At 36.5% G+C, this 14,964-nt stretch overlaps 2 protein-coding genes across 2 annotated transcripts; both read right to left on the reverse strand.

Annotated features, from left to right (window-relative positions):
- Positions 1-488: 488 nt before the first annotated feature.
- On the reverse strand, positions 489-4,581 carry LOC128548631 (uncharacterized). The gene has a single exon (XM_053524005.1). It carries the CDS (start codon positions 4,579-4,581, stop codon positions 2,620-2,622), a length of 1,962 nt encoding a protein of 653 aa, XP_053379980.1. The 3' UTR covers positions 489-2,619.
- Positions 4,582-4,996: 415 nt separating this feature from the next.
- LOC123526265 (uncharacterized) lies at positions 4,997-13,980 on the reverse strand. Its single transcript, XM_045305341.2, has 4 exons — positions 13,847-13,980; positions 13,464-13,549; positions 8,734-8,792; positions 4,997-5,177 (listed from the first exon to the last, which is right to left on the reverse strand). Exons 1-4 carry the CDS (start codon positions 13,873-13,875, stop codon positions 5,016-5,018), a joined length of 336 nt encoding a protein of 111 aa, XP_045161276.2. The 5' UTR covers positions 13,876-13,980; the 3' UTR covers positions 4,997-5,015.
- Between the last annotated feature and the right edge of the window lie 984 nt (positions 13,981-14,964).

Genomic DNA, 14,964 nt, shown 5'->3' on the forward strand with positions numbered 1-14,964 from the left:
TCAAAGTCCATTGAGATATTGCTTTAATATTTTGCATACTTGTTAACCATCATGACCCTTGTCTGTAAAAAGGAGGAGGCAACTGTATGAAGCATTTTGACTGAATTATGACCCCTTTTCAACATAGAATATGCTTATTGCAATGTTAAAGTTAGCATACCACCCCAAATATTTTCAAAGTCCATTCAGATATTGCTATGATATTTTGCCTACTTGTTTACCATCATGACTCCAGTCTGTAAAAAGGAGGAGGCAACTCTATCAAGCATTTTGACTGAATTATGGCCCCTTTTCGACTTAGAATATGCTTATTGTAATGTTAAAGTTTGTGTACCACCCCAAATATTTTCAAAGTCCATTGAGATATTGCTTTGATATTTTGCCTACTTGTTTACCATCATGACCCCAATCTGTAAACAGGAGAAGACAACTGTATCAAGCATTTTGGCTGCATTATGGCCCCTTTTCGACTTAGAATATGCTTACTGTAATGTTAAAGTTTTACTCATAGCTTATATTATACTATCAAGCACTGAGAATAGTCGAGCATGCTGTCCACTGACAGCTCTTGTTACATTTTTTTCATTGAACATTTTTTTCTTTTTTTTTTACTGTTTGAGTATCTTATGAACAGAACAGAACAGAACAGATAATTTATTAAGACTTGTACATAGTACATCATCTATAATACATTATAATATAAACATGACATAATGAATCTTATATATTTAGTATTTTATACTTGAATATAATTACATATACAGTAGAATATATGTGGAAAATGAACATAAGATATCAACGTTCAACTGTTAGAATTGCATTTCTGATGGTTAGAGCTTCTTTTACATATCTAGATAATTGAATAAGTTCCGGGTTGTGTTATTTGAATTAAGAAGCTGTATGAACTTCTACACCGACGGACGTGTAGAATATTCTACTTTTAAGTATTTCTTTCCAACAATATAAACAATATCTTTCCTCCCGAGGAATTTGATTTCTGCCATATCTGCCAGTCTGTTTTCTGAGTGGCAGACCACCCATCCTAAGTCTACAAAAATAAAATCTAAAACATCTTGGCATTATATCCAAAAAACCCTCATATTCAAAAAGACATTAAACGTTTTTATACATATACAATCCTCTATCCATTCACACTGGCCATTTAGATCATACAAGACCTGTTAATGATTAGGTATTCCAGCCCATGGTTACATCACTGACTTCCAGCTGTTCATGTAAGGACAGGCAGAGTTTATCTTATATATGAGGCACATTAGTATTTGTTTCTTATACATGTATATTTATAGATTGGCATTTAAAATGAAAATAAATCTAGCAAACCCACAACCACCAGACATCTCAAGACTTTGATTGATAGTATGTTCTCACTTTCAATAATTTTTAACCAGTACTTAATTATTCTTACATATCTATGCACATATAAAGGTTATCGCCCAAGTTCACCATAGACACTAGCATTACATGTATTTGACCTAACTTTAAGGGCAGTAGGTCAAAGGTCTAGGTCACATTTACCTGGTACAGTCAATCCGTTTCTATGACTTAAGAATGCTTGATCCTAGGATCACAAAACGTAACAGGGAGGTTTATCATGACCAGCAGATGACCCATATTAATTTGTTTAGGTCAAAGGTCACGGTCACATTGACCCAGAACAGTAGATATTTCGTGTACAGTGACCAGATAATTTCTGTTCCTTGTGCATTTACTGAATGCATCAAGGGGGTGGCATTTCGTGTTCTACGAGCTCTTGTTTAGATAAAAATCAAAGAATTAGCTATTTAACAACCAAATCATGTTCACAGCTAACGGTAAGTGATCGGTACCATATGAAATAATGCAAGTAACGAAAAACAGAATCCATAAGTAGCTGAAAGGCCACACTGCATAACGTTTCAAAGTTAAAAATGTCGGAAATGCTCCTAATCAAATTATCTATACTTCTATCCTGGATCTGAAAATCTCCTGTATATAGGTCATTTTTCATATTCAAGTATGGCTAAGCCGGACCTCTAGATCCACTAGAACTATATAGATGGTTATGAAGATATTTTGCCGTAAATATAATGACCAGCTTTGGTAAACACTTAATTAGAATTACTTAGGGAGCAGATGCTTAATTCTCGCATTTTTGTAATGCAAGGGCCATAACTCCAGATCCACTGGAACAAACTACTCGGTTATCCAACCTGACAGATATAATTATTATGCCTATAAACATTGTGACCAATTTTGGTGAATATTGGATAAGAACATACAAACTTGGATGGCTTTGATTTCTGTTTGTAGCTTCATTCATTTTAATTTACTGACTGCACTCCGTCAACTTAAATTCCTCCCTGCTGTTAATTCGTATTGTAAAATATTCCAAAATTTAATGTTTCCGTTAAACAATTGTAAACTTATGACTTTACTCCGTCAGTCTGACATAAACATCGGGTAGGGGTTTGTTTAGATAGGGGTTGAACTGTTACCTAGATTTCCGTACTTTTGCTATAACCTACCTTAGCTATGATAGTTGATTTTTTCTGTCACTTGACAACCCATCCCCTCCCCGTTACCTCAGCACGTGCATACGCCCAGTACATTATCCTTTAACTAGTTGAGATGCGAGTAATTGAAAAATTGGGGTGTTATTGGTGAATCTGCACTTTGAAATATATACGATGGGGAATCGCTGTATCCAAATAAATTAAAGTCATTTCGGAATAGCTTTGTGAATTTCTTTAAGTTAGAAAGCCCTACACCAGCATACGCTTCGCGCTTTACTGCAAGCTTCTGTCTGGTTAACTCCGACTCACTAGAAGCTTTATTGGCCTTCTTGGCAAGTTCTACAAAATCCGTAACAGTAAGTTTCTCAACAGTTTCCTTTGTAATATTAAGAATTTGATTTTTAGCTATTACACCTCGCATTTGGAGATGAAGCCAGAGTCTTTGCAAAGCCTTTTCCCATGAAATATATTTCAGTATGTTTTGTTTGCTAATGAAACAATAGTCAATATTAAATTTAATTGCAGCTTCTATAGAAAGTTCTTCCCACTGATCCTCGATTGATTTTACTATGTGTTGTTGTGTGTCCAACTTTTGTAAAACATACAAAGCATCCTCTTTAAAAGTTTCCATTCTTCCAATAAAAGAATAATTGTGGCCGCAAGGGTGACAACTATTGTCAATACTTTTAATGTGCGGATCACTGTAGACTTTTGGTGAGGACTCCACATCAGTGACAAATCTTACAAACTCAGCGAATGTTATACTGTGGCCCTTAAAAGAAGACCCATTTACACTTTTACGGTAAAGTTGTATAGCCGCCTCACCAAAATGCAACCAATAGTATGGATTAGGGGCAACTATTTTATCAATAAATGCTGATAAGATACGAGAAAATGGATTTCGAACGAAAAGAAATGTAAAGGAACTGACTGGCAGATGTGGAGCAATTGTTTTTGAGAATCGTTTCTTTATTTCTACTTGTGCCGTGTCTTCGGGAATCTCAAATGGTAATTTATACCTCGAGTCTTTGATAGAGAACGTGTACAAAATCCTCCTCCAAAATGTCGTAGCGATTTTTTCTACAGGACAATATAGAATTTCTTTACCAGGTATAAAATGCATCATGGTTTTGATCTGTTGCTGTGTGTGTTGTAACGAACATTCGTGCCTTACTGCCTTCGCTAACTGTAAACCATGAATACTCCCGATATCTTGACTCGCTCTATTCCCGTTGCCATGCACTTGGACACTATCGTCGTGGTCTTTCTCACTACCCAGTTTGCTATATTTAGTAATATTTCCCACGTTGCCACTCTGTTTGACGCTCTCTACGTTTCCGTATTTTTTGACACTGTCTCCAGTGCCATTTCGTTTGACACTGTTTCTAGTGCCATATGGTTTGACACTTTCTCCGTTGCCATATTGTTTGACACTGCCTCCATGGTCATATCGTTTGACACTGTCTCCAGTGTCATATCGTTTGGCGCTCTCTCCGGTGCCGTACTTTTTGACTCGGTCTCCAGTGCCATATCGTTTGACGCTCTCTCCAGTGCCGTATTGTTCCCCTCTGTCTCCGTTGCCGTAAAGTTTGACGCTCTCACCGTTGCCGTATTGTTTGACACTGTCTCCAGTGCCATATCGTTTGACGCTCACTCCGTTGCCATACTGTTTGACACTGTCTCCAGTGCCATATCGTTTGACGCTCTCTCCGTTGCCGTATTGTTTCCCTCTGTCTCCAATGCCATATCGTTTGGCGCTCTCTCCGTTGCCGTATTGTTTCCCTCTGTCTCCAGTGCCATATCGTTTGGCGCTCTCTCCGTTGCCGTATTGTTTGACACTGTCTCCAGTGCCATATCGTTTGACGCTCACTCCGTTGCCGTATTGTTTGACACTTTCTCCACTGCCATATCGTTTGACGCTCTCTCCGTTGCCATACTGTTTGACACTGTCTCCAGTGCCATATCGTTTGACGCTCACTCCGTTGCCATACTGTTTGACACTGTCTCCAGTGCCATATCGTTTGAGCTCTCTTCCGTTGCGTATTTGTTTCCCCTGTTCCAATGCCATACGTTTGGCGCTCTCTCCGTTGCCTTACAGTTTTGACACTTCCCATGCCATAGTTTGACGCTTCCACTCCGTTGCCATACATGTTGACACTGTCTCTATTGCCAATATCGTTTAAAGTACTCTCTCGTTGCGTATTGTTTCCTCTGTCTCCAATGTCCATATCGTTTGCACGCATTCTCCGTTTGCCGTATTATTCCCTCTGTTCCATGCATAGCGTTTGTACGCTCTTACCGTTGCCGTATGTTTCCCTCTGTCTCAACACTTTATCGTTTGGCGCTCCTCCGTTGCCGTATTGTTTTGACACGTGTTCTACGTGCCATATCGTTTGACGCTGTCCGTTGCCGTATGTGTTTGACATATTTTCCCGCCATTTCGTTTATGTACTTTTCGTTTTCGTATTGTTTCCTTTTCCAGTGCCATATCGCTTGCGCTCTCTACCGGTTGCCGTATTGTTTGACACTTTCTCCAGTGCCGTATTGTTTCCCTCTGTCTCCGGCGCTGTAAAATTTGACGCTGTCTCCATTGCCATATTGTTTGAAGCTTTTTCCGTTGCTGTATGTTTTTACTTCATACCCGTTGTTATAATGTTTAACAACCTGTAAATATATAAAACGTGTGGAATAGGTTCTTCGATCATAGGGCGCGCAACTTCAGTTTTAAACGGAAGGCACTACCACACTGGCCATAGCTTTATCAGATCAAGTGGTTCCAACGTTGTTTGAGCGGTGAATTTTACGCCCATCAGATGGAGAAATATGGCCGATACTAAAAATTTACGGTATTGTAAGTATGATTTAAAGTAATTTCTACCCGTTAAATAATGAATCAAATGAAAGCGATGGGTGCACCTGGAGCGCAAATGTGTCTATGTTTTAGCACATGTGTCCATTTAGCTGAGATTTGTACCGTTTATTCAAACACTTCTGTACAGTCCGGCGGGGGAAGGAGATTTTTTTACAGTTTTTGACAATGTCGCCTCAAATGTAGTGTTTAACGGGAACACGTAACTGTTCAAACACTTTTTATGTAAAGGGCTACCTCTTAAAACAAAGCGTGTGTATTTTCATAGAATTATTCAGCGTTGTTTCTAAAAAATCGGCCGAAAACCTAATGCAACGCCGTTTCGAGTGGGTCGCTATGCAACGCAATCAAGTGGATACCGTTCTGTATCATTATAATGATCCCGCCATTTCTAATATATTGTACTTTTACATTTTTATGTTAGCTTAACATTTAACATATTTTTGTGGCCATTGTCAAAAACATCAACACAAAAACATAAAGCAAGGATTAACATCGAACAATATCATTAAGTAAGTAATAGTAATAGTTCGTAAAAACAAGAACCAGTTCACGGATATTTTTCTCCTCCACGAATGGTACTGAACAGCATACCAAAATCTGGTTGACTCTTTAAATCAGTATAGTTACAGTTGGTTACAATACATTGCGATTTCATTCCTGATTTGTTGTGCATTTGAGCTGTTCATACAAAATAAATAAAATTTGGTCCATGATAAAAGTTTTGATCAGTTGTTTGTATATATTTTCATTTATATTGCTGGTGTAGCGTTCATTTATTTTCAAAGAGATAAATCACAGAGAACGTTAAAATTGGCCAGGGAAAAGACAATATTTCATTTGTCCTCCATAAAATAGAAACGACGTAATAAACCTCTATGGTCGCCGTTCAAAAATGAAAATACAAATGAAATACAGACACCAATGAAAGAAAACAAACGGACCAGCAATACTAATAGAGAAGTGTCATCAAGCAAACGATTAAGAGCGTTTTCTCCATGTCCTCAAAGTGAATAATAATAATAATAATAATAAAAACACAAAAATAAAACCGAAAAGACTGCTAACTCCAACTTCAAGCACCAAAATATCAAGAAAAAAACTGTTCACAATAAGGTATTAAAAGATAGTTTTATGTGATGAAATGTTTGAAGAATTAACAGAGGAAGAAACAGATTTTTAAACATTGCAAGCAACAAGGCTATTCTGAGACAACTTTTTAAAGCAAAAGATACATTATTTTGCAATATTGTAAGTCTTATCAAATCGAATAAGTACCCGTTGGCAAACATCGTTTTCTTCTTTGGTTAGAGACAGTTAAATAGTACAACTGTGGCACGTCTCTAATAGTATTGCTGGTCCGTTTATTTTCTTTTACTAGTGTCTGTATTTCATTTGTATTTTCATTTTTGAATTTCGACCATAGAGGTTTATTACGTCGTTTCTGTTTTATGGAGGACAAATGAAATATTGTCTTTTCCCTGGCCAATTTTAACGTTCTCTGTGATTTATCTCTTTGAAAATAAATGAACGCTACCACAGGAATATGAATGAAAATATGAACAAAAACTGCTCAATACTTTTATCATGGACCAAATTTTATTTATTTTGTATGAACAGCTCAAATGCACAACAAATCAGGAATGAAATCGCAATGTATTGGTTTTAAGGGACTAAAAAGTAACCAACTGTAAGTATACTGATTTAAAGAGTCAACCCGATTTTGGTATGCTGTTCAGTAACATTCGTGGAGGAGATAAATATCCGTGAACTGGTTCTTGTTTTTACGAACTATTACTATTATTTACTTAATGATATTGTTCGATGTTCGTTCTTGCTTTAAGTTTTTGTGTTGATGTTTTTGACAATGTCCGCAAAAATATGTTAAATGTTAAGCGAGCATAAAAATGTAAAAGTACAATATATTAGAAATGACGGGATCATTATAATGAAATAAAACTCTCTAAATTTATTCATTGTTGGGGTTTAATGACTGTTTCTAAGACGGATAAGACTTTGCAAGTAAGAAACAAAACGGTATCCACTTGATTGCGTTGCATAGCGACCCACTCGAAACGGCGTTGCATTAGGTTTTCGGCCGATTTTTCGCAAATAACCCTGAATAATTCTATGAAAATACACACGCTTTGTTTTAAGAGGTAGCCCTTTACATAAAAAGTGTTTTAACAGTTACTTGTTCCCGATAAACACTATATTTGAGGCGACATTGTCAAAAACTGTAAAAAAAATCGCGTTCCCCCGCTGGACTGTACAGAAGTGTTTGAATAAACGGTACAAATCTCAGCTAAATGGACATACGAGCTAAAACATAGACACATTTGCGCTCCAGGTGCACCCATCGTTTTCATTTGATTTGTTATTTAACGGGTAGAAATTCCTTTAAATCATACTTTCAATATCGTAAATTTGTAGTATCGGCCATATTTCTCCATCTGATGGGCGTAAAATTCGCCGCGTTGGAACCACTTGATCTGATAAAGCTATGGCCAGTGTGACTACAGTAAGGTATTTTACTAAAGTCTGAACATTACATGTGAATATTCTTTTTAAGTCTTGCATACGACAAAGTTAGATATGCTCACCATTCGAAGAAATAAAAGAAAATATATGACTAGAAAATACCTCGGGCGCCTGTGATAAATTACAGATTCCGTTTTATACCGGATTTTAATGTTTATATTTTGTAACCATGATAATCCTAACCTTAACCGTTAGTCAGTATATTATACATATTATACACTAAATACGTGCATGCAGACATGCAATAATTTGCGCGTTTTTTGCCGTGCGCTCCGATTGATGATCACCTTTCGCACATGCTCAGAAGACTGCTCCAGGTATGTAATATGCCAATCTGACAAAGATCAAGTACTTTAGTCAGATTGGTAATATGTAACATCGATTTGAGATATGAGCACTGGTCAGTGTACAAAATACATTCAAAGCATGTGTGCGAGCGTCTCCTGAAATAAAGATATTGTTCTAGCAAGATTGGGTTCCGTGCCAGTGTTGAAACATCGGCTTCCAATAATCGAAATGGATGACTTCACCAGTAGAGCTCAAACCCACAGAGACGAGAGACAAAGTTACTTAATGTCGGTGACCTTAACCACTCAGCCACGGAAGAATATAGAATGATAATTTCAATACATTGAACCAAGAATGAATCTTACTTTACACACTCAGTCGAGGACGCCTTTTGGAGGACATTACTTCTGTAGTCTATGGTATAATTCGTTGTAGGACAGAACCGTTGAACGAAACTCAACTTTGTGAAACAGGTCGCTTTCTTCCAGCATCTTAAATACTAAAACTTCCAACAGCGCTTACCTGTGCTCGATCTTTTGGTTTCCGGTCAAATTTATTTAAAGTCGCACCAATATTCAAACCTGAAAGGAAATTAAAACAACGGCAATGCAGGTAAAAGTGAAACTAAAGGATGAATTGATGTAAGAAAAAAACACGCAAAAACGTCCGCACTACGAAGCAAAATTGAAGCAAGGTACTATATAAAATGTTATAATTAACGTTAATTATGTATATGTATAATAATGAAGTATTTGCACCTTATATTATTAGCTCGTAATGACTGTCACCAATTCGTTTATTTATTTGGATATATGATTTATTATGACTATGTACTATGTACACATCTCAAAAAAATAAACTTTTGTTCTGCTCTATAATATTGAATATACACGTGTATGTATTTAAGTGTATAGTATTTATACGCCGGCAAATAATGAATGTAAAATAAATGCAATCATGAAAGATTTCAAGGGAATACTTAACATACGATGTACATAACTTTGTATGTGTACACCAAAGGAAAATGCGACAATTGATCATAAATCACACTACTCAACTGTTTTAAGGCGTTTTAGGCATTTCGTGTTGGCGGGACGAAAACACGACAACACGAAAACAAGACACATTTTACACGAAAACACGACCTTTAGTGGGCGCCGACATGACATATTTATTTATTACTATTATTTTTTATTTTGCAATTACATAGATCACAAACATTAACACATATTACATAGCATAACAAAATAAAATACTTTTAACAAATAAAATTGATTAGAAAGAATTCAAATAAAACAACAGCATTTCTACTGCGCGGATTAAATTTGATAAATTGAGCAGTAAGATATAAATAAGAAATCTAGAGCAAAAGGTTGGCATGAAACCAGGAATAAATATTCACATGTAACATTAGCCGAAAGCTTATTTCCAACAGGGTCCAGTTTACCAAAAATGAATAAGATGGAATCAGAGAAGTAACGAAAACTAATTTAGTATTTCATAAATCATATACCTATGACAATAAAAGCCATAATATTATGAAACTAAAAACTTAATATATAAAAGGTATGAGATGTTTAAATACTACAGACTAGAAACACTATCACAAAATGTTTATTCTATATCACAATTAAGTTCAAAAGCTAGTGTCAAGCAGCCATAAAATCAGAAATGAGCCGCGCCATGAGAAAATCAACATAGTGCGTTTGCGACCAGCATGGATCCAGACCAGCCTGCGCATCCGCGCAGTCTGGCCAGGATCCATGCTATTAGCTAACAGTTTCTGTAATTCCAATAGGCTTTGAAAGCGAACAGCATGGATCCTGACCAGACTGCGCGGATGCGCGGGTTGGTCTGGATCCATGCTGGTCGCTAACGCACTATGTTGGTTTTCTCAGGGCGCGGCTAAAATATAAAAAGCAATCTTCAGTTTGTGCTTTCCATTTGGTTGCAAGGTGGCTTTTGACAGAAGATTTAAAAAGGGACGGATTTCTAATACACTTTACATTATCTGGCAAATTAGTCCAGTCTTTTGTGCCATTGACAAAGAAAGTACCAGTACAAGAACTATTGTAGTGTGTGAAGGAAAAATTAAACGTATTTGATCTAGTGCCATAATTATGAACATCAGATAAACGAACAAAATTTTGTTTCATATACATAGGACACTTGTTATTTAAAATTTTATGCATGTTATTTAGTCTTAATTGTTTAACTCTGTTTTCCATATTAAGCATATTAACATCTAAAACATCTGAAGGAGTTAAACTAGTTCGTGGATGATATTCTTTAATAAATCTCACATCTTTGTTCTGAGTTACTTGCAGGTTTCTTTTTCAGGCTTTTGTTTAAACTTTGATAACAAGAAGAGCAAGAATAGTCAAAGTGACATTGGATTAAAGCAGAACACAATAATTTTCTACAATCTATAGGAAGACTTTTACATTGTCTGTATTGAGTCTAGAGTTTGCTTTAGAAATGATATTACTAACAATTGCTTCACCTGACAGCGTATTTTCAATATTCAAAGCTAGATATTTGACTCGCTTTGTAGTTTCTAAGGTATGACCGTTACAAACAATGTAAAAATGTTTAATTTTTCTCAGTTTTTTTTCTTGGGTATGAAAAGCATACATCCTGTTTTTTCCAAGATGAAGCAATACTTATTAATTATCAACACGTCAATCTGAAAAGGATCTAGAACTTTACCTAACTTATTAGAAATCATATCTGGATCTTGATGAGAAAAAAGTATAGTGCTGTCATTAGCATACAAAATAAGCTTAAACTCTGGATTGATACTAGTGATCATATCATTCACATAGCAAAGAAGAGTAAAGGGCCTAAGATACTGCCCTGGGGAACTCCACAGGTGACTGTTGCTGGAGATGAAGAAATGTTGTCAATATTTGCAACTTGCTTTCTGTTTATAAGGTATGATTTAGACCAGTCTGTGTTAGTAATTCGATATTCGTCTTTCGATATTTTGTGCTGGTGTCCATTATTTGTCGAATTTTTGTGATTGCGGGTATGAATATGTCGTGTTGGTGCCCATTATTTGTCGTGTTTTCGTGTTTTTACAAAATATAACTGCATGCAAATATATGCCAAAACAACTAGAAAATATAAGTTTAAGAATAAAAAACGATTGATATTCTATGTATAATTCGGCCGAATACCATTTTGTTACATAAAAAAAATATCAAAAGACGAACGTCGAACATCAAACTAATTACCTCTGCCTTTTTACTCCTCACTTACATTTTATGTATTTTCTCATAATGTATTGCAGCAATGTCTTACTAGGATAAGAACATTTTTTGATAATGACCAAATCTGATAAGTTTGTGTTTTTGATAGTTTGTTTGTTTGTTTTGTTTTGATTTTGTTAACTCATCTCAGTATTACAGCGAAGATATTGCGAGTACAAAAGTGGCGGGTTAGCTGTTAGTGGTATAGGTAGTACTAGTAGGTACGCTATCAACATTATTATTAAATTGCAGGATTAATATCCGATATACCTGATATTAATCCCATGACAGCAATACAGAATTACGATCAACTTATTGTATATGTACACAGCGAAGAAGTATTCTATGATTAGGTTGTGCTTTAATGTTTTGTCAGTACAATATCATAATAAGAAAATCAAAGCCCTTATTAACGAGTGAACTCATTTGAATAAGTTAATCTTCATTGAGGCCCACGCGTATTATTTTTATAACTGTACATGCTCGGATTCAGGGCCACCCCACTTCGGCCGGCTGAGAAATGACCTGTACTCATCAAAGTTGCACCCAACTATTCTGGCAATGGAATAATATTTTCTCACAATTGAGACCCAAAAATGCACCAGTGACCTACATGGTACACAGGGACACCCAATGCGAAGCCTCGTTAACCGAAGTCGTAACTTACTTACTTACTTACTACTTTATACCTATATTTCAAAAACTTCTGTGAATATACCCTCTGACACCCCCCCCCCCCCCCCTTCCTCCGCAAACAGGATACCAAGGCACCATTTCTTACCTATATTAAAAATGGCGAGGAAGAGTCCCTGTATCTCCACTGTCAGGATGGGGTTAACTTCTCCCGTGCCTCACTTTATAGATATATTTCAAACATTTTCAGACGGACACGCCCTGGCCCACCTAACTGGAGAGGTTACCCGATTCTTGCCGCCTTCATGTTTAACTGATGCCGCTCCCCTCACCTCAATGGAATATTTCTGGAACCGGGTATGTTATACATACACTTTGTATTCTTAACACGATAACTGACATCTGACATATTATTGTACTGCTTTATAATCTCAAATCTCCTAATACAGCTTCAGTAAATGTAAATAAATTCTGAATTGACGGTTCGTTCGAATAGAAAGAAAAATGCTTCTAAAACCCTTTGCCACTGGCTTCAGAATAACTCGACGTTTTTAAGAGATGTCTTAAAAGTATTTGTCGTTTTTACTTGGTGGTGGGGCGGAAACACGAAAACGCGACAAATAAAGGGCACCAACATGACAAATTTATACCCGCCAACATGAAAACTACTCGACAGATAAATTTGTCGCTGGCGCCCTCTAAATGTCGAATTTTCGCGTAAAGATCATGTGTTGTTTTCGTCCCGGCAACACGAAAACTCGACAATTTAGGTATTTGTCAAGTCTGTGTTGTCTTGTTTTCGCCCCGCCAACACGAAATGGCAGAAATCAGCCACCATAATTATTAGTGTAACACACGTATACGTTGATAACACATTATTTTTTTATGTTGCCGGCGCGGGGGGATGTCAGGGATCGTAACTTGGGAAGCAAACGAACCTTGGAGATTTACTGAGTGTACATACTAAAGAAGATTTAAATCAAAATTAAATGCAAATGCAATCAACCACGCCTGTAAAGATCAACCTTTGGTCAATGAGGAAAATGGTCTATGTTGTTTTAGCAAAGATTTGACTGTAAAGGGGAAATATCACGGTCACGTTAATTCAACCAAAAGCTCATATGAGCCGCGCCATGAGAAAATCAACATAGTGGGTTTGCGACCAGCATGGATCCAGACCAGCATGCGCATCCGCTCAGTTTGGTCAAGATCCATGCTGTTCGCTAACGGTTTCTCTAATTGCAGTAGGCTTTAAAGGCGAACAGCATGGATCCTGACCAGACTGCGCGGATACCATTATGTTGGTTTTCTCATGGCATGGCTCAATTATAAACGTTCAAATATATAAAAGTATTATACGTTAATTACCTCGATACGCTAACAATATGAAACCTATGATTGCGAAGAACAACAACACCCATGCTAATGTTCGTCTTTTCTGCATATTTATCAGTCTGAAAATGCGAGTTACATGTAGTTTAAATACATGTTAAAATTCACGTTTTGCTTTCATTGAAAAACAAAAACTCCAAATTTCGCTGTTCCTTCCAAAATAGAGCATTAAATGTTGAAAATTGATTCCTGGATGCTTTTTTTAAAGTTTATATCTCCACTAATTATGTTAGGTAGTGAAGTGTATTGTAGTGTGTATAGTAATACATACGTTACGTTACTCTAAACGTTGTTGTAAACGTAAGGTCAGAAAGCTCATTAATAAATTTTCAGAGACAAATAGATTTGATTCTGCCTACCTTTTGGTTACTTTCCGAAATATTGACATCGGTATCTATCCCATTCTCATATTTTTATCGGTTTCAACAATTTATAATTGTAAACACGTGAAAACATTGTCTTTTCTCTTCCTTAATTACAAGTGATTTAATTACATCTATCGCCGCAGGTCTTGATTCTATGATGCATGAAGAAGGTTGAGAGTTTATATTCGGCATAAGATGTATAACGACCAACAGGTTGTTGACAATTAATATATGGAAATATCCTAATAACTGATCTTTATATAAATATACAATACTATCAAAAACATGAGGGCCACAATGGCATTAAGTCGCTCACCTGACCATGACTTTTTTTACCTTGAATATACATGTATGTGATACACTTAACCATGTGTGATGCTATCCACCAAACGGTTCATGAGAAAAACTAGTTTTAAGATTCTTTCTATTTTTAGCTCTAGCGGCCTTTAATAGGGGCCCCAAGTGCCCTTATTTGAACAAACTTTAGGGGGGACCTTGCCAGGATGCTACAGACGATGATTTTTGTAATTTTTACCAGTGTAGTTTCAGAGGAGATGTTTAAGTAAAAATCTTGACAACGCACACCGGACCATCCGTCTATACTAATTGAGCTAATTAAAAGACTGACTTCGATTAAAAGGTGTTGAGGCTGAACATACGGACAGGAAAACAACAAACGATGATAGGACAAGTGGTGTTGTGATCGCAAAGTGTAAATCTGCCGAGGATAAACGAAAAATCTTTGCAAACAAAAAAATTCTTAAGGATCATCTCGTTACAACAGGGTATATGTGGAGCACGATCTTCCAAAACATCAGAGAGTGCTCAATGCTAACATTCGGAAGATTGTCAACACAGTGGGTGGCGGAAGACTACAAATAAAAGGAGCGATAGTGAAAATTTCTAACAATTCATATCCTAGTGCTGGCCAAAACCAGATATAGTGATAACTATGGTGATTACAGGAATAATGCAAATAGTGAGCAACATGGTACCAATGACTCTCGCAATGAAGAAAAGCAACATCAGAGGAAAAATTATAACCGCAGTGGTAATTCACATTCAAGGGTATCTTCAAGTCTTCTTCTTCTTCTTCTTGGCGTTCAGCGCCT

The sequence above is a fragment of the Mercenaria mercenaria genome, chromosome 14, assembly GCF_021730395.1.
Source record: "Mercenaria mercenaria strain notata chromosome 14, MADL_Memer_1, whole genome shotgun sequence".
Taxonomy (NCBI): Eukaryota; Metazoa; Mollusca; class Bivalvia; order Venerida; family Veneridae; genus Mercenaria; species Mercenaria mercenaria.